The 19,561-nt window shown below is 36.6% G+C and overlaps 1 protein-coding gene across 3 annotated transcripts in view; it reads left to right on the forward strand.

Annotated features, from left to right (window-relative positions):
* Positions 1-19,561, forward strand: part of NUP107 (nucleoporin 107) — a 56,506-nt gene that overhangs the window by 22,073 nt on the left and 14,872 nt on the right. For 2 of the 3 annotated variants that reach the window (XM_054443541.2, XM_063646493.1), the window contains 12 exons: positions 854-925; positions 1,624-1,712; positions 5,225-5,303; positions 7,145-7,258; positions 11,183-11,273; positions 11,420-11,496; positions 13,289-13,348; positions 14,014-14,159; positions 14,277-14,325; positions 17,514-17,583; positions 18,285-18,403; positions 19,136-19,174. In XM_054443541.2, coding sequence (XP_054299516.1) covers positions 854-925; positions 1,624-1,712; positions 5,225-5,303; positions 7,145-7,258; positions 11,183-11,273; positions 11,420-11,496; positions 13,289-13,348; positions 14,014-14,159; positions 14,277-14,325; positions 17,514-17,583; positions 18,285-18,403; positions 19,136-19,174 — 1,005 coding nt within the window. The remainder of the gene's footprint in view (positions 1-853; positions 926-1,623; positions 1,713-5,224; positions 5,304-7,144; positions 7,259-11,182; positions 11,274-11,419; positions 11,497-13,288; positions 13,349-14,013; positions 14,160-14,276; positions 14,326-17,513; positions 17,584-18,284; positions 18,404-19,135; positions 19,175-19,561) is intronic. The other variant, XM_063646492.1, reaches the window with a different exon arrangement.

Here is a 19,561-nt window from a genome sequence, read left to right on the forward strand (position 1 = left end):
ATTAATTAATTTGACCCATTCTTGAACTGGTCACAATATATTATCCTTTTAATATACTGCGTAGTATTACTTGCTAATATTTGCATTAAATTGTCTTTTAAAGTCAGTTGTAAGAGCCTTGGATTGCTCTTAGCTTTTATTACTTATCAACTTCTGTATAGACTATAAAGGATTTTAAAGTTTTTAAATGTTTAGTTTCTAACATGTAACATGGCTGTATTCAGCCCTGTATTACAGTTTTTTTTTTAAATTTTGGGGTGGAGTCTCGCTCTGTCACCCAGGCTGGAGTGCAGTGGCGTGATCTCAGCTCACTGCAACCTCTGCCTCCTGGGTTCAAGTGATTCTTGTGCCTTAGCCTCTGAGTAGCTGGGATTACAGGCTTGCGTCACCACGCCCAGCTAATTTTTGTATTTTTAGTAGAGAGGGGGATTTACCATTTTGGCCAGACTGGTCTTGAACTCCTGACCTCAAGTGATCTGCCTGCCTCGGCCTCCCAAAGTGCTGGGATTACAGGTGTGAGCCACCATGCCTGGCCTATTAAAGTTTTTTGTTTGTTTTATTTTGTGTTTATTTTTCCCCAAAACACCATCTCTGGGAAAATGGAATTTTAAATTTCAAGTGTAAAGAATCAAAATACCAGGTAAGAGCAGCTACAATTGATGTAGCAGTTTGGAATTTACACAATAGATACTTTTCAATGATGAATATGCAGATTTACTATGTGGTAAAATGTTTATGTATAGCTGATTAACTGTACTTGTTTCATACTGGCTTTTTATCTTTCTGTTAAAATAATATTTCTTACAGCATCTTCTTTTCGTTCTGTTTATCCTTTAAATATTTTTCATAATAGGCTCTTAATGCCAGTGAAAAAACTGTTGTGGAAGCGTTATTTCAGAGGGATTCACTTGTTCGACAAAGTCAGGTATGACTAGAATTTTAAAATTTTTTTTATGAAACATGGAGAAAAGGTTAATGACATGCAAAGTACTGAAGTTTTTTTTAACTTAAAACTTTTTTCTGAATTTTTTTTCTACTTGATCTTTTTATTTGCAATTAAAAGGAATTAGAAACCTTATTCTTTGATTTTTAAGTAATAGCCCTAGTATTTTCAGGAATAGCCTGTTAAAAACGATTATTCCTATAGAAAATTTTATTCTTTTGCTATAATATTTATTTATCTTAAAAAAGTAAAAATAGTGTTTGGAAAAATTGTTACTTGATATTTTTAAAATCAGAAACTTTACGCCTGTAATCCCAGCACTTTGGGAGGCTGAGGCGGGCAGATCACGAGGTCAGGAAATCGAGACCATCCTGGCTAACAGTGAAACCCAGTCTCTACTAAAAATACAAAAAAAATTAGCCGGGTGTGGTGGTGGGCACCTGTAGTCCCAGCTACTCGGGAGGCTGAGGCAGGAGAATGACGTGAACCCAGGAGGCAGAGCTTGCAGTGAGCCAAGATTATGCCACTGCACTCCAGCCTGGGCGACAGAGTGAGACTCTGTCTCAAAAAAAAAAAAAAAATTCTGTAACTGTTTGAATTAAGGGTAGTAGTGCCACTACAAATAAAACACGAATAGATTTGGTAGTTAACACTAATTTATTTTTTTCTTTCTTTCTTAGCTGGTGGTAGATTGGTTAGAGAGTATTGCCAAAGATGAAATTGGAGAATTTTCTGATAATATTGAGTTTTATGCAAAATCAGTATATTGGTAAGTTACCAAACTTTAATTCTTAAGGTCACTCAATGTTGATATTGTTCATTCATCTTTCAATAAGTATTATTCAGTTTTTACTTTGTTCACACTACTTTGTTCAGTGTGTGAGCAAAACAAGTAAAGGCTTTGCCTTTATGGAATTTATAATTGTTTAAGAGAGTTAGATAGCTAATTTGCAAATACACAGTTGGCCCTCTGAATTTGTGGGTTTCGCATCCATGGATTGAACAAACTGCAGATCAGAAATAACTGGAATAAAACAAGCCGGGTGTGGTGGCTCATGCCTGTAATCCCAGCACTTTGGGAGGCCAAGGCGGGTGGATCACGAGGTCAGGAGTTCAAGACCAGCCTGACCAACATGTTAAAACCCTGTCTCTGCTAAAAATACAAAAATTAGCCGGGTCTGGTGACACACACCTGTAATCCCAGCTACTTGGGAGGCTGAGGCAGGATAATCGCTTAAATCCAGGAGGCGGAGGTTGCAGTGAGCCGAGTTCACACCATTGCACTCCAGCCTGGGCAACAGAGAAGGCCATCTTAAAAAAAAAAACAAAAAACAGAAAAGAAATAATTGGAATAAAACAATAAAAATAACAAGATAAAAAAAGTAATACAAATTTAAAAATATAGTATAACAGTTATTTGCATAACATTTACATTGTATTAGGTATTTTAAGTAATCAAGATGATATAAAGTATATGGGAAAACATGCGTAGATTATATACAAATAATACAACATTTTATGTAAAGGATCTGAGCATCCTTGGATTTTGGTATCTGAGTAGGGTCCCAGAACCAATCCCCTATGGATACCAAGAGACGTATGTATATTCTGTTGGGTATTCCGAGCTTTGGGGAAAAAAATGAATTAGAGGCTCGGCACTGTGGCTCACACCTGTAATCCCAGCACTTTGGGAGGCTGAGGCGGGTGGATCACGAAGTCAGGAGATCGAGACCATCCTGGCTAATGCGGTGAAACCTGTCTCTACTAAAAATACAAAAAATTAGCCGGGCGTGATGGTGGGTGCCTGTAGTCCCAGCTACTTGGGAGGCTGAGGCAGGAGAATCGCTTGAACCCAGGAGGCAGAGGTTGCAGTGAGCCAAGATTGCGCCACTGCACTCTAGCCTGGGTGACAGAGTGAGACCCTGTCTCAAAAAATAAATAAATAAATAAAATAAAAGTGACTCAGAAGGGAGATTGTTTTTAAAGTAGGAGATCCTGAATTCTGTATTTAAATACTGATGTGACAGGAGCTTGAACCTGGGAGGCAGAGCTTGCAGTGAGCCGAGATCGCACCACTGCACTCCAGCCTGGGTGACAGAGCGAGACTCCGTCTCAAAAAAAAGGATTAGAATTAATGGATAGATAGGACAGGGAGTCCTACTTTAAATTGAAGAGGTGGCCAGAGAAGGCTTTTCTAAGGTAGTAAGAGACTTTTATAAAATAAAGGCAGCCAGCCATGCAAAAATCTGGGGGATAACTATTCTGAGCAGGAAAACGAACTGTAATGACCCAGAGAACGTAAAGTGTTTGCACAAAGAAGCCAGTGGGAACACAGCAAGGAAAAGAATGGTAGAAAACAAATTGGAGGAAGCCAGATACAGGGCTTTTACAGACAGGCCAATGTAACTATTCTGGACTTTATTCTAAACGTGATGGGAAACCTTGAGAAGAGAAGAATGACATGGTCCAATTTATGTTTTCAAACAATCACCTGCCTGCTTTTTTCTTAATAAGATTATTGATCATATCAGAAGATTATCTTCTGATTGTCAAGAAGACACTTCTGTCCTGTTTTCAGCTACTTGTGTGGGTTTATTTTGTTTTGTCTTGCTTTTGCTTACACTCTTCAGTATTTCTAAATTATTATAGGCCCTTGAAACCAGAAAGCTCCCCTAAGTTAAAGGGACAGTTTATTTTAAGACTTGCAAAAAATTTTTAAAAGGTCAGATTGTGGCCGGGCACGGTTTAAGACTTGCAAAAGATTTTTAAAAGGTCAGATTGTGGCCAGGCACAGTGACTCATGCCAGTAATCCTAGCACTTTGGGAGGCCAAGGCAGGTGGATCACCTGAGATCAGGAGTTCAAGAGCAGTCTGGCCAACATGGTGAAACCGCATCTCTACTAAAAATACAAAAATTAGCCAGGCGTGGTGGCGGGCACCAGTGAGCCAAGATCATGCCATTGCACTCCAGCCTGGGTAAAAAGAGCAAAACTCCATCTCAAAAAAAAAAGGTCAGATTGCCAGATTGCCTTTGAATTCAGTAACGTGTGTACAAAGTCTGTAAGTCAATTATATATTTTCTCTGCTTAGCTAGGAAATTACTGCTACTAAGCATTTGTTAAAAATTAAATCTTAATTGGATGTGATTTTTTTCTGAAAGGAAGTTTTCATTTTCAGAAAATAAGTTTTTGTTTGTTTGTTTGTTTGTTTTTTAGTTAAAATGCCCTGTTGGGTTTTTACAATTTTTAAAGAGTTAATCTTTTTTTGCTGATCAGCGGAACAGAACAGAGAGCCCCACAACAGATTCACACTGATATGGTCATTTGGTTTTCAACAAGGACATCAAAGCAATCCAGCAGGGAATGGAATTCCTTTTTTACAAACTGCAGAAAAATGATATCTATGAGAAAGAAGATTAACCTTGACGGCTCCCTCACTCCATACCCAACAATTAATTCAAGATGTGTCATAGTCCTAAATGTAGAAGCTAAAAACCATAAAGCTTTTAAAGAAAAGCATAGGAAGATATCCTAGTAACTTGAGAATAGATAGATGTATCTTAGCTCATAGAAAGCAATAATCAGGGAAAAAAATTGGTTTGACTTTATCAAAATTAAAAATGTATCATTAGAAAAACACCATTGGCCAGACGTGGTGGCTCACACCTGTAATCCTAGCACTTTGGGAGGCTGAGGCGGAAGGATTACTTGAGGCCGGGAGTTCAAGACCAGCCAGGGGAACATAGTGAGACCCCATGTCTACAAAAATATTAAAATGTTAGCAGGGCATGGTGGCATGTGTCTGTAGTCCCAGCTACTCAGGAGACTGAAATGGGAGGTTCACTTGAGCCTGGGAGGTCGAGGCTGCAGTGAGTCATGATTGTGTCACTGCACTTTAGCCTTGGTGACAGAGCGAGACCCTGTCTCCAAAAAAAAAAAAAAAAAACCACCGTTAAGAAAATAAATGGGAGCAAGCCACAGACTGGGATGTGTAGTTCATAAAGAACTATAACTCAATAGTAAAAAGATAATCCTAGCAAAAATGGCAAAAATTTCAACTGATAATTCACAAAACCAGATAGATGAATGGCCAATAAGGACATGAAAAAGCCCTCAACATCATTAGTCATCTGAACTAAAATGTACTTCTGTATTAAGGATTTTTGCATGTTTTTTCTGGGATTGTAGTCTGTCTTTCTTCCTTTGACTTGATTTGATTTTTTAAAAATAGATCTATTAAAATTACCCCTTTAAAAAATTTGGTACTTATTATTTCTTTCAGGGAAAATACTCTACATACCTTAAAACAACGGCAGCTGACTTCTTACATTGGAAGTGTTCGTCCGCTTGTCACTGAATTGGTAAATGTTCTTTGAAATGAAAGTTGCCTTCAAAGTTAACTGATTTTTTTTTTCAGGCTGAGAATTTTTTCTCGTGGATCTTTGTTTTGCTCTTCTAAAGGTTTGCACACACTAACATTTTACTCTAAAACAACTAAGTTGCATTGGAATCTGATGGAATATATTGAAACATATCCATGACCTTTGAATTGTAAGTAATAAGTTGTGGAAAGTATACTTGACAGCATTAAAAACAAATTATTTTTGGTCTTATCTTAAGATTTGACTCTGCCTATATAAGGTAGTGACTGACCTATGAAAGCTCTTTTATGTTGAAAGCAAGTGAAAAAAAACTAAAGCCTTATTGGTTTGAGGTTAGAACGGTTATTCTAGGATATGAGTAGTAGGAATAACAGTGGATTTGAAAAGAACTGAAGCTGAATTATTCTAGAAACAAAGGAATGAAGCTTTATGACAGGTAGGGCACGTGAAATGTTTATAGTGAAAAGAGAGAAATAAGTAACAATTGAAAAAAACTTCTAGAATTCCGTTTAGTAACAAAGTGGTTTTTGATGAAAATTGTTTGGGAAAAAGAAAAAGAAAATTGTTTGGAAACTACTCTTAACAGCTTAAAATTGATTATAGCTAAATTACATTGTAGCAGGCAACAGCTGAAAATCATTTAATCTTACCAGCTGGAAAGTGGTGATTTCCTTTTGCCAGAAAGAGACCATGTTCCAAAATTGAATTATATGTTTGCAAAATATTTATGAAAGTAGTGAATTGATCTATTATGTATTCCATTTTCTGAATTGATGTTCATATTACCATACACTAAGTAACATGTGGAGTAAGAATTACTTCCTTTCTTGAGTCACATTAAAATTGTTTTCCATTGGAAATCCATCATGTAGATCATGTGTGCTCTTTGCTGCTAAAGTGAGAACAATATATTATCCTAAATGCTTAGAAGCACATGAAAAAAAGGTAGGTATAAATAACTGTTTTGGGAGATTTGTACTTATTTATTAGAAATCTGTTTAAATTTTTTTTATTAGGCATTGGTGTGTTTTATATGGCATTAATCCCAAAATAGGTCTTAATAGGCCCTCTTTCCATATGTTCTCAAAAAGTACCAGGTAAGCACTTTGTAGTCACAGAACAGAAGGTTTTTGCTTTGTGTTCTTCTTCCATCTAGGTCTAATTCTATTTAGACTTGACCATGTAGCTGCTATGACAGAGTGAAACTCAAGTCATCTTCTAGTGTTACCTGGGCTGGGATAGGCTAGTAGTATTTCTGCCTTGCCTGACTGAGGCATGCCCTTTGTGGGCCAACTGAGTATGTTTTAAGTAGGGAAGCAGATGACTGTGTGGCTATTTGGAACACTTGTAATCTTGTGACAGCTTCATTCCCTTTGTTACTTAATTAAATTGAAACAATTTATTTCAGCCAGGCGCAGTGGTTCACGCCTGTAATCCCAGCACTTTGGGTGGCCAAGGTGGGTGGATCATGAGGTCAGGAGTTCGAGACCAACCTGACCAACGTGGTGAAACCCTGTCTCTACTAAAGATACAAAAATTAGCTGGGCGTGGTGGCGTGCACCTATAATCCCAGCTGCTCGGGAGGCTAAGGCAGAAGAATTGCTTGAACAGAGGAGGTGGAGGTTGTGGTGTGCTGAGATCGCGCCACTGCACTCCAGCCTGGGCGACAGAACAAGACTCTGTCTTGGAAAAGAAAAAAGAAAAAATGAATTTATTTGTATATAAACTCAGGATAGGTTTATCATCTCTTGATGATGTGTAAAATGTATGTAAGTACAAAGGATTTATGATTGATGATGACTTTTTTTTTCTTCTTACAGGACCCTGATGCTCCCATAAGACAGAAAATGCCCCTTGATGATCTGGATAGAGAAGATGAAGTTAGATTACTCAAATATCTCTTCACTCTAATCCGTGCTGGAATGACAGAAGAGGTCAGTCATGTGTACCCTTCTTGTCTAATTTCAAAAAGTCATAGACTCTTTGAGTTGGAAGAGATTTTTGTGGCTGCCTAGTATGCCTTCTAATGCAGTAATTCCATTCATGGTATTTCTAGATCTAACTTCCTGTGCGAACATTTCTGGTGATAAGGCACATGTAACTTGAGAAAACAATGTAATCTAGTTTGTACAACTCTAATTAATAGAAAATTATTTATAACAAGTCATACTTTTCTTCCCCATATTGTACTGCATACTCTAGGTATATCCGCATTATTTATTTTTTTGTTCCATTTGAGATTTTTGTTTTTGTTTTTGTTTTTTTTGAGACAGTGTCTTGCCATGTTGCCCAGCCTAATCTCGAACTTCTGGCCTTAAGTGATCCTCCTGCCTTGGCCTTAAAAAGTGCTGGGATTACAGGCATGAGACACTGCACCTGGCCCAATCTCCATTCATTTATTTTTTTTCTTTTTCTTTCTTTCTTTCTTTTTTTTTTTTTTTTTTTTTTTTTTGAGATGGGATCTCACTGTCGCCTAGGCTGGAATGCAGTGATATAATCGCGGCCCACTGCAGTCCTTACCTCCCAGGCTCAAGCCCTGCCTCAGTCTCCTGAGTAACTGGGACTACAGGTACATGCCACTATGCCCAACTAACTTTTTTATTTTTTGTACAGACGAAGTCTTACTATGTTGTCCAGGCTGATCATGAACACCTGGGCTCAAGTGATCTTCCTGCGTTGGCCTCCCAAAGTGCTGGGATTGTAGGCATTAGCCACTGCACCTGACCCAATCTTCATTATTTCTAATTCTGATTGTTCAGAGTTTAGAATAAACCTAACCCTAATTCTAGGTGATACTGTTTAGGCACTTGAAGGCTACAGTGGCCCTCAAACTTCTTCCTTTTAACCTTACCTTTTAAAAATGTGGGTGATAGTTAATATCTTATATGTAGAATGATAAGTATCTAATTGGACAGTTTACCAGATGGCTCTTTAGGTGAGATAGTGTGATGTGTAGGAGTTTGGCTTCAGTATTATGTTGTACTTTGTTTACAGTACTTTTTGCAATGGTCTTTAGACAGATTCTATGTCAGTTCAAAGTGTTCTTTGTTCTCTTCTATGTTATCAACCATAAGCATATATTAATTTCTTATGTAATTTCTTACAGTAATAATTTCTTACAGTAATAAATCTTGGTTTACTAAGCATCATTCTTATGTTTTTTATTAAGAAAAGAAGTTGGCCAGGCACAGTGACTCATGCCTGTAATTTCAGCATTTTTGGGAGACCAAGGCAGGAGGATCACTTGATACCAGGAGTTTGAGACCAGCCTGGGCACCATAGCAAGACCCTGTCTCTATTATTAAAATATTTTAAATTAAAAAAGAAGTTGATACCATGTACTTGTTTATTCAGAAAATATATAAGTCCCAGCCACTCTGCTAGATAATGTGCAAGATACTAGAAATTACTATGGTAAACAAGGGATTTATTTTATTTATTTATTTAGTTTTTGTAGAGACGGAGTCTTGCTCTGTCGCCCAGGCTGGAGTGCAGTGGCGTGATCTTGGCTCATTGCAACCTCCACCTCTCAGGTTCAAGCAATTCTCCTGCCTCAGCCTCCCAAGTAGCTTGGACTACAGGCACACACCTCCACGCCCGGCTAATTTTTTGCATTTTAATAAAGACGGGGTTTCACCGTGTTGCCCAGGCTGGTCTCAAACTCCTGAGCTCAGGCAATCCACCTACCTCAGCCTCCCAAAGTGCTAGGATTACAGGTGTGAGCCACCACACGCGGCCATGGGATTTATTTTAAAAAACAAAAATACAATCACATTATTGAAGGCTCAAAAAATAGAAATTCTCAAGGTCTCACTAGCTTTATAAAACCAGATAGTGAGTGTTTTGTATTTACTTATAGCCCTTTTTCTTTTGTCTTCCTTTTTAAGATAGTTGCAGTCATACTATACATTCAAGTTTTTTCCCTCTTTTTTAATAGTAATTTGAGATAAAATTTACATACCATATAATTCACCCATTTCAAGTGACACCATTCAATGGTTTTGGTGTATTACATTATTCATTCTGTGAATTGTATAATATATTATATATTATTATATAACAAAATGTGCCATTTTAATCATTTAAGTGTGCAGTTCATGGCATTCATTACATTAACAGTATTGGGAAACCATCACCACTGTCTGTTTCTAAAACTTTTTCATCAACCCAAATACAAACCGTAACCATTATATGCAGTAATGCCTCATTCTCTTCTTCCCTCAGCCCCTGTAACCTCTAATCTACTTACTGTCTCTGTGATGTATAGGTGGAATCATACAATGTGCTTTTGTGACTATCTTATTTCACTTAGCATAATGTTTTCAATATTCTATATTGAGTTTTTATCCTGCCTTTTTAAGATACCATATCAAAACAGTTTTCCATGTTAATTCCTACATAGCTCTCATAGATTTTAAAGGCTGTAAGTTCAGAATGATGTTAGGGGTATGATATTCTTTAACTAGTTGTATCAATCAGGCTTTCTGGGTTCAAGTGATAGAAACCCAACCTAAGTTACTTTATGCTTACAAGAGGAGAATTGATTGGCTCATGGAAGTGGGAAGTATAGAAGGTATATCTGGCTTTCAGCAGGATCCAGGAACTCCAAAGATATCACTAGGATACTGTCTGTTTCCAAGACCCATAGCTCAACCCTCCTCTCTGTGCCTTCATTCCCAGAAAGCTACTCCCCATGTTGTATCAGAGATGGATACGAGAAGCTCCAAGCTTACATCCTCTTGCCAGCTAGCAATCTCAGTAAAAGGAGTATATTTTCTTTCCCAGTATCTCCAGCAAGAGTCCTGGCGGTGAATCTTGTTAGCTCACATCCCTAACCTTAGATTTCTGGAATGGGATCAGGCCTATCCAAAACATAGGAGCTAAGAATGGGGAAAAGGTGATTCCCTAAAGGGATGATGGAACAAAAACATGTATTTACCTTACTGGTATATAAACACATTGACTTACTGATCTATTGGTCAAGTTGAACATGCAATATCATCAGTGGAGTAAATGAGCAGTAACAGCCTTGTCTTTAGAGACTGTTTTTGTAATAGTTTTTCATAAATCAGAGGTCGTCAACCTCTTTAACCCCATTTGTTTCTAGCAGAATTAAATGCCAGTGGGTGCCGTGGGAACCTATTGTTAAGCCTAAAGTCAAACAGAAAAGGGATTTTGTAGAAATAAAAAGAGGGCCAGGTATGGTGGCTCACACCTGTAATCCCAACACGTTGGGAGGCTGAGGCGGGGGGATCCCTTCAGTCCAGAAGTTTGAGACCAGCCTGGGCAATATAATGAGACTCTGTCTCTACAAAAAAATTTTAAAAAGAAAGAAAAAGGCAGAGGCCACAGAAAGACATGCATATGTTTTAAAAATAGAATGCCATTATGTATGTATGTATGTATGTATGTATTTATTTATTTTTTGAGACGGTCTCACTCTGTCATCCAGGCTGGAGGGCAGTGGCGCAATTTCGGCTCACTGCAACCTCTGCCTCCTGGGTTCAAGCGATGCTCCTGCCTCAGCCTCCCGAGTAGCTGGGATTACAGGTGCCTGCCACTGCGCCTGGCTAGTTTTTCTGTTTTTAGTAGAGATGGGATTTCACCATGTTGGCCAGGCTGATCTGGAACTCCTGACCTCAGGTGATGCACTCGCCTTGGCCTCCCAAAGTGTTGGGATTACAGGCGTGAGCACCACACCCAGCCAGAATTCCATTATTAACTGCCTACATCCATCCCTTGTAATGGGATGGATGGAACATTTGTTCCATAAGTTATCTAAGCTTGTCATATATTGGTTATACTTTACTATAAAGCACCCTGGTTATTGGACTGACTGCTCTTTCTTGTTTCCTAAGGCACAACGACTCTGTAAACGCTGTGGTCAAGCATGGAGAGCTGCAACACTTGAAGGCTGGAAACTGTACCATGACCCTAATGTTAATGGAGGTATTTTAGTAGATTTTATTCTGACAGTTGAGGACAAAGGCATTTCGCTCTAAATGCCAATCTTTGTGAACTATAGCTTCTCTTTTTAGAAAGGATTGTAATAAGGTCTCATTTTAAACCAGAAATTTTCTTTTACTGTTTTATAGGAACAGAATTAGAACCTGTTGAAGGGAATCCATATAGACGCATTTGGAAAATAAGTTGCTGGAGAATGGCAGAAGATGTAAGATAAATAAAATATTCAGTGATACTGTTTTTAACTCCAGTTAATTGAAAGCCTATTCAGGGGCTGTGAAACATTGAAAGTAGTGTAAAACTGGTTTTCAGAGAATTTCCAATTAAATTGAGGAATAGGCTTAACTACTTATCAGAATTATTAAAACACTGTGTACTAAGAATTAAACACCGATATAAGGCAGAAATGTAAAGGAGGTACCAAATGAATTTAGAGAAAAAGTACTGGGCTAAAGCTTAAAGCTGGCTTCCCTGAGGAAAGAATTGAATTGAACTTTTAAAACTTAGTAGGATTTGCGTTGTTGAGAATGAAAAACAAGAGGAAGGAATTCTAGGTGGGATACATAGATTGGGAAACTCAAAGTAAGGTGGGTCTACCAGGTTGGAGTAGAATGCTCATAAAGGAAATACAGTTAGTTCTGTTGTAACACGACATAGGTATTCAAAGTCATCACAATGTGCAACATTGTGCAAAAACCCCACAGGACTTACAGGAAAATGGAGTTAAGAGAAGAATACTCAAAAACTTCATTAGTGATACATAAAATGATAAAAAGTTAATAAAAATGGTAGCACAGTTTTACATCTGTCAAACAGTTTAAAAAACACATAAATACTACAATAAATATGGTACTTTACCTTGAAAAAGGCCTAAAGTTTGCTTGTGGAATTGGATGTCAGGGTGGTAAAAGCTTTAGGGCACATGGCAGAAGTGTTTTTAAGAAGATCAGCATGGCAGTAGAAAAAATATAATTAAAATTAGATTGACAAAAGCCTGAGAAAGTAATTAGGAGCCTGTCAGAATTATTTGGACACTAAGTCATAACGGTCTTTCCTAGGATAGTATTGATGGTAATGGAAAGGAAGGAAGAGACACTGGTCAGGACCGGTGATTAGACACAGAAGGCAGAGGTGGACTCGGTTATGCAGTAAGAGTCTCTGAAGTCTCTTGTTTGGATGATAAGAAAACTGGAAATACCATTAATAGAATCCCAAAAGTAAAATGGGGAATTAGTTAGTTCTACATAGGAATTAGATGCAAACTAATGCATTCCTTGTTTTGATGTTGTACATAGGTCAGTATCAGAGAGTATCAGGTCAGTATCAGAGAATGTCAGGTATTGAGAAACATTCTAGGAGTAAATAACTATATAGATTGTATCTGGAATAAAATTTGATTTTAAAGGCCGAGCACGGTGGCTCACGCCTGTAATCCCAGCACTTTGGGAGGCCGAGGCGGGCGGATCACGAGGTCAGGAGATCGAGACATCCTGGCTAACACGGTGAAACCCCTTCTCTACTAAAAATACAAAAAAATTAGCCGGGCGTAGTGGCGGGCGCCTGTAATCCCAGCTACTCAGGAGGCTGAGGCAGGAGAATGGCATGAACCCGGGAGGCGGAGCTTGCAGTGAGCCAAGATCGCGCCACTGCACTCCAGCCTGGGTGACAGAGCGAGACTGTCTCAAAAAAAAAAAAAAAAAATTAATAAATAAAATAAAATTTGATTTTAAATATTCAGAGCATCCACTAGAGTTGGATCTGCTTTCACCCAATATTTGGCATTTAAATGTTTTACTTTTTCCTCTAGATTTCAGCATTTATTATTTCATCACACTGAAGTTCTTCCTTGTTATTACCCCACTAGATCTTTCACTGAAGTTTAAAAACTATCAAGTGAATAGGTTCAGTCTAGAAGAGATTGCAAGACTCCACATTATAAGGAAAATTGACATACTAAGAAAAACAATATTTCAAACTTGTTTATATTCATTGTGTTTTAGGAGCTTTTTAATAGATACGAGAGAGCGATTTATGCAGCTTTAAGTGGGAATCTTAAGCAGGTATGCAATCTGTTTTAATGTTTAAATTTTTTCTGTGGAGCAAAATTAAATACATAAAATATTCTAACAATTGTATATAACAAATATAAACTTAAGTTTGTATACTTAAGTATATACATACTTAAGTGTAGCAATGATAGAGATAATCATGAATCAGATAGTGACTTGTTCTGCTTAATTTGATGTATCCCATAACATGCATAGTATTTTAATGAATGAAATCAGATTTCAGTTTTTAACTAAGAATTGCAAATTTAACTCCAACACACATTTATTGATGACTTAAAATACATAGCTGTATGCAGAAATGTGCCAGAAAGGCACAGTGAGTCCTTGGGATGTCTTACATATGCATGTTTTCTCACAACCCACTACTCCCTACATATTATAGCTATCTTTAGGGATACTATACTAATCAGTTGAAATGTCATATCAGCCTGGAAAACTGATGTTGTTGTTAACAGTATGAAAAAATCTGAACAGTTCAAACATCTTAGAAGATGTAGTTGGCGGGGGAAAGGTTATTTGGCATAATTTTTTTAAAATCTGCCGTGTTTTATATCATTATAAAGTGATTTTATAGTCAGTATCATTGGATGTAATTGCTTTTCCTTTCTTTTCTGTTGAATATGTCTATATGTTTCTGTTTTGTAATGGGGAAAAAGCTGCTGCCTGTCTGTGACACCTGGGAAGACACAGTTTGGGCCTACTTCCGGGTGATGGTGGACAGTCTGGTAGAACAGGAGATCCAGACGTCAGTAGCAACTCTGGATGAAACTGAAGAACTCCCTAGAGAATATCTGGAAGCAAAGTGAGTTTGTTGGATTGTTTTGAGTCATGGTGATTTGTAGCATGCTCTTTGATGTTTCATTTTACAGCCCTTTTTCATATTATTAACATTATTCTTTTCCCGTTGTTTCTTTTGAAGCTGGACCTTAGAAAAGGTTTTTGAGGAACTTCAAGCTACTGATAAAAAGGTAAATGTTAATAGGAATATGTTAAGTATCTGGAATAGGAAACAGTGTTATTCTGTTGTGCACTGTAGCTGAAAGGAAAAAGGTGGAACTTTCTCCCTTCTTTTTCTCACCTATTAAAATAAGAATCATTCTTTGAAAGGAAGAAACTTAATTACATAAATGATACATCATTTTTAGTTTTTTGTTTCGGATTAATTTCATCTAAGTATATGCACGTAAGCTATATTTATTCCTTTTTTAAAATTTAAAACACATTATGGAAAATTATTAAGACTTTATTTTCCTAGATCTTAAAATCTAATATTTTCTAAAAATTATATTCTTTTAAAAATGCTTAAACAACTGTAGTAATATTGTATGTACTTGTAACAATAAAATAATTTAAGAATGTATAAATAAAGCCTTTATAGTAATTTCTACCCTTTTATGGTTATTCCCCTGAGATGATAAAACATACTGATATGTATCCTTCTATATTTCTCTCCATGATCTCACAAATATGTGTAAATAATGTAGATATTCCAATTTAGAATTTTGATTTTTGTGTTTTTCACATTGTACTACATATATTACTCTACAGCTTGATTTTTTTCATTTAATGATAATCTCCAAGTTAGTTTATTCATTTTCACTTAACCTTATTCTTTTTAATAAATACATAATGTCCTTTAGAATAATGTATGATTTATTTTAATCATTCCCCTTTGGGTAATATTTAGGTTATTTCTAGTGCTGTAATGAAGTTACATGTGTGTGTACTTAGCTACTAGTCCTTCTGTTTCTTTGGGATAAGTTTCCTGAAAGCAGGGTTACCAGGTTAAGGAGTATAAATAAGTATATGCTTTATACATTGTATATACATACATACAGTGTTTCTGAATGAATTCTCTGAAGACATCAGGTTGTATACCTTAAAAATATATACAATAAAAATAAATAAAAAGGCCAGGTATGGTGGCTCACATCTGTAATCCCAGCACTTGGGAGGCCAAGATGGGAGGATCACTTGAGGCCAGGAATTTAGACCAGCCTGGGCAGCATAGCAAAACTTCGTCTCTAAAAAAAAATTAGCTGGGTATGGTGGTGCACCCACTTGTAGTCCCAGCTCCTCCAGAGGCTGAAGTGGGAGGATCGTGACTTCAGTGAGCTGTGATTGTACTACTGCACCCCAGCCTGGGCAACAGAGCAAGGCCCTGTCTCAAAGAAAAAAGAAAAATTAAATAGGTAGGTAGGTAGGTAGGTAAAGAAACATTTTGAAATGGATGCTGCATGCCTGTAATCCCAGCTACTTGGGAGGCTGAGGCAGGAGAATCACTTGAACCCAGGAGGTAGAGGTTGCAGTGAGCCAAGATCACAATGTTGCACTCTAGCCTGAGCAACAAGAGCGAAACTCCGTCTCAGAAAAAATTGAAATGGAAAAATAATTTATTACCTGGTTGTGGCAGTTAATTCATACTTCCACAAGTAATTTATTGAATTTCTCACCAGCCTCAAATGTCACACTTTTTATGTTTTGCCAATCCATCAGAGTAGATGGGAAATAGGAACTTGCTGTTCTACTCACATTTTCTTGTCTATTCATAAGGCTGAGCATGTTTCCTTATGTTTATTGACCATTTGTGAATTTTTTGTTCATATCTTTTAGCTATTTTTCTGTGGGGTTTTATATTTTTCTTATTATTATATAGGAGCACTTGATATAGTAAGGAAATTAATGCTTTTTCTGTCAAGAGTTTATTACCAGTCTATTATTTTGGATATTCTAGCTAATGAAATAAAACAAGAAAATTAAGGAACAGATATAAATACTAGAAAGGGAAGAACATTTATATATGATAAAAATATTAGTCTAGAAACTTAAAGCTCAGTAAGTTACTAGAATTAATAAGAGAATTTGTTAAAGTAGCCAGATACAAGACGTTTTTTTTAAAAGTCAAGTCTTTCTGTACTTGCTATAACTATTTAGAAAAGGATTTAGTACCCCCTCCCCAAAAGTTCCATTTAAACGAGTGACCAAAACTAAAGAGATCTAGGAATAAAAAATTAATCCAGGGTTTCAAGCCCTTCATTTAAAAAACTATAGAATCTTAAAAATTAGCCAGGTGTGGTGGCATGCTCCTGTAGTCCCAGCTTCTCAGGAGGCTGAGGTGGGAGGATCACCTGAGCCCAGGGAGGTGGAGGCTGCAGTGAGCCGTGATTGTACCACTGCACTCCAGCCTGGGCAACAAAGTGAGACTCTGTCTCAAAAACAAACAAACAAACAAAACCACACTCAAAGCAAAAAAAGCAGTTAGAGGGTACTTGCGTTACTCAATAATAACACTTAAATGAAGATACAACAAAACAGTATAGAACTGACGTGAAAATAAATAGATGAGTGGAATACAAAGTCCAAATTAGATCCAAGTATATATGAGAACTTAACAGATGTCAGAGGTGACCTTTAGTTTCAGAGGGAAAGGGATGGTTTATTTAAATAAATGGTGCTGGCATAATTGGCTTTCCATCCAGAAGAAAACAAAGCTAGATCCTACTTCATGCCATGTAACTAAAATAAATTCCAGATAGAGCAAAGGTTTGAATGTAAAAATGAATAAATGCTGAAAGAAAATTTAGACAGCCAACTAAATAAAAATTAAAATATGTTTGACAACAAAAAATGAACTATATTCTTCAAAAAATCAAGCTGCAAATAAATTAGAAAAGGTTTTCTCTACTCTGTACCTGATCACTATTTTGTTTTTTTTTCACCCTTGGTGCCATGTACAGAAGAGTATACTCAAAGAATGCTTTCATGTACTGCTGCTCATGTTGAAAGAAATCTTAATAGTTTATTTTGCTTAGGTCACATGAGTTCTTCCTTTCTGGTCCACCATGTGTAGTGCCAAGGTAAATAGGAATAAAATATAAGAATAAAAGTTTAATACCATTGAGAGATTAAATTGTTATAACATAGGTCTCTACTTTCAAAGATGCTTTTCAGTTCTGGATTTGTAAGCTGTGAGTATATTCCAAAGGCAGTATCCTTTCCATGTTTTATTTTGTTTTGATCTTTCTGAGGCCCTTCATTTCCAGCTTTTTCTTTCTATATGTTCCTTCAAAAGTTTAACATTTTTAGTTTAACAATGAATATATACTACAGAATGACCGCTAGAAGATTTATGGAAAATTAAAAACTTTTTTTTCAGAGAGTTCTGGAAGAGAATCAAGAACATTATCATATAGTTCAAAAGTTTCTTATCCTGGGAGACATTGATGGTAAGATATGGTTTTATTTTACTTTGTGTTTTTTTTGTTTTGTTTTATTTTTTTTGAGACAAAGTCTCACCCTGTCACCCAGACTGGAGTGCAGTGGCTCAGTCTCAGCTCACTGCAACCTCCGTCTCCTGGGTTCACAAGATCCTTCAGTCTCAGCCTCCTGAGTAGCTGGGATTACAGGTGCGCACTGCTACACCTGGCTAATTTTTGTATTTTTAGTAGAGACGGGGTTTCGCTATTTTGGCCAGGCTGGTCTCCAACTCCTGACGTCAGGTGATCTTCCCTCCTTGGCCTCCCAAAGTGCTATATGTTATAGACATGGGATTGCAGGCATGAGCGACTACAACCAGCCAGTTTTATTTTACTCTTTATGAGTTCTTCATTGTCTTATAGTGATTTTTTAAAGTTATCCAAACAATGCATATGACTTACCATATCTTTTAATCTTGATAAATATTAACCTATTTGAATGCAACTATTTACTTTATGTCAGAGGTGACCTTTCATTTGGTTTTTATAAAATAAAGTTTGGGTTGAACCCAAACTCTGTTTCAAAGAGGGTATAGAGTTATATCATGGCTATTAATTATGAGACAGTGACTTGAAAGCACTATAGGAGTGAAGTAAATGTTCTTGGTAATGTTTATTTTTTTCTTTTGATTTTATTCCTATTGTTGAATCTTCACTTTGATGGCTTGTAGGTTTGATGGATGAGTTTAGCAAATGGCTTTCCAAAAGCAGAAACAATCTACCTGGACACCTCCTTCGCTTTATGACTCACCTTATTTTGTTTTTCCGTACTCTGGGACTACAGACCAAGGTATATAAAAATGAACGATTTCTTCTTCTCTGTAATGTTGATGCTATATACCTATTGTCAAGAAAACACTACTTTTTTTGTTATTGTTTTCTAGAAATGGTGATAAGGAACCAAAAGTCTTCCATATAGTCTTGTATAGTCAGTCACTCAATGATAACTCACTGAGAGTGGCCCTTTAGGGTTCTAGTCTGTGGCCACAGAATGCTGTTGGTTAACTGGTTTTTAATAAATTCATAACTTTATCCTTGTCTGTACCCAGCTTTAAATCAACCAGCTAAGCTAACTAAACAAAGTGAGTGCTATGTGAGATTTTAAAACTTTGTTGGTTGTTGTTTTGTTGCTTTTTTCCTAAAAAAGAAGATAACATTTTGGTCAGAGTACATGTAGAAAGTGAATGATACAGTAGTTGAAAGCTTGGGCTTTGGAGTAAGAGTCCTGAGTATATACCCTTATTCAGCAGCTTCTATCTGTGTAACTCTGGGTAAATAAAACTTCCCTTGGTCTTAATTTCATCCTTTGTAAAATGTGAACAATAATAGTAACTACCCAAAAAGAGTTATGGTAAGGTTAAATCAGGCAGTAGATGAACTTTGGTAAGCACTTAGCTTGGTGTATAGTTACTGCTCAGTGGTAAACATTACAATTATTATTTAATAATGGAATTTATATCAAAAATTTTATTACTTTCATATAAGCAGTGTATTTATAATTATGTCTTTTTTTCCTATGAAGGAGGAAGTTTCTATTGAAGTTTTAAAGACATACATACAGGTAAACTTTGAGAACCTACAACCTGATTGTTTTTTACTATTTTAACGAAAACAAAACTCAGAATGATGCTATTTTAATTCTCAATGGTAAGAAAGCATCAGAATCCATAAGAGATCTTTTAATTATCAGCACAGTTGACCTTTGAATAATGCAGGGATTAGGAAAACAACCCCCACCGCCCCACACAATCAAAAATTCGCTGTAACTTTTGACTCCCCAAAAACCTAACTACTGATACCCTACTGCTGACCAGAAATCATACCAATAACATAAACACACAATTAACACATTTTGTATATTACATGTATTATATACAGTCATCCCTTAGTATACTTGGGGGATTGGCTCCAGGACCCCCACATATAACAAAATCTGTGTATACTCATG

This window comes from Pongo pygmaeus, chromosome 10 (genome assembly GCF_028885625.2).
Source record: "Pongo pygmaeus isolate AG05252 chromosome 10, NHGRI_mPonPyg2-v2.0_pri, whole genome shotgun sequence".
Lineage (NCBI taxonomy): Eukaryota > Metazoa > Chordata > Mammalia > Primates > Hominidae > Pongo > Pongo pygmaeus.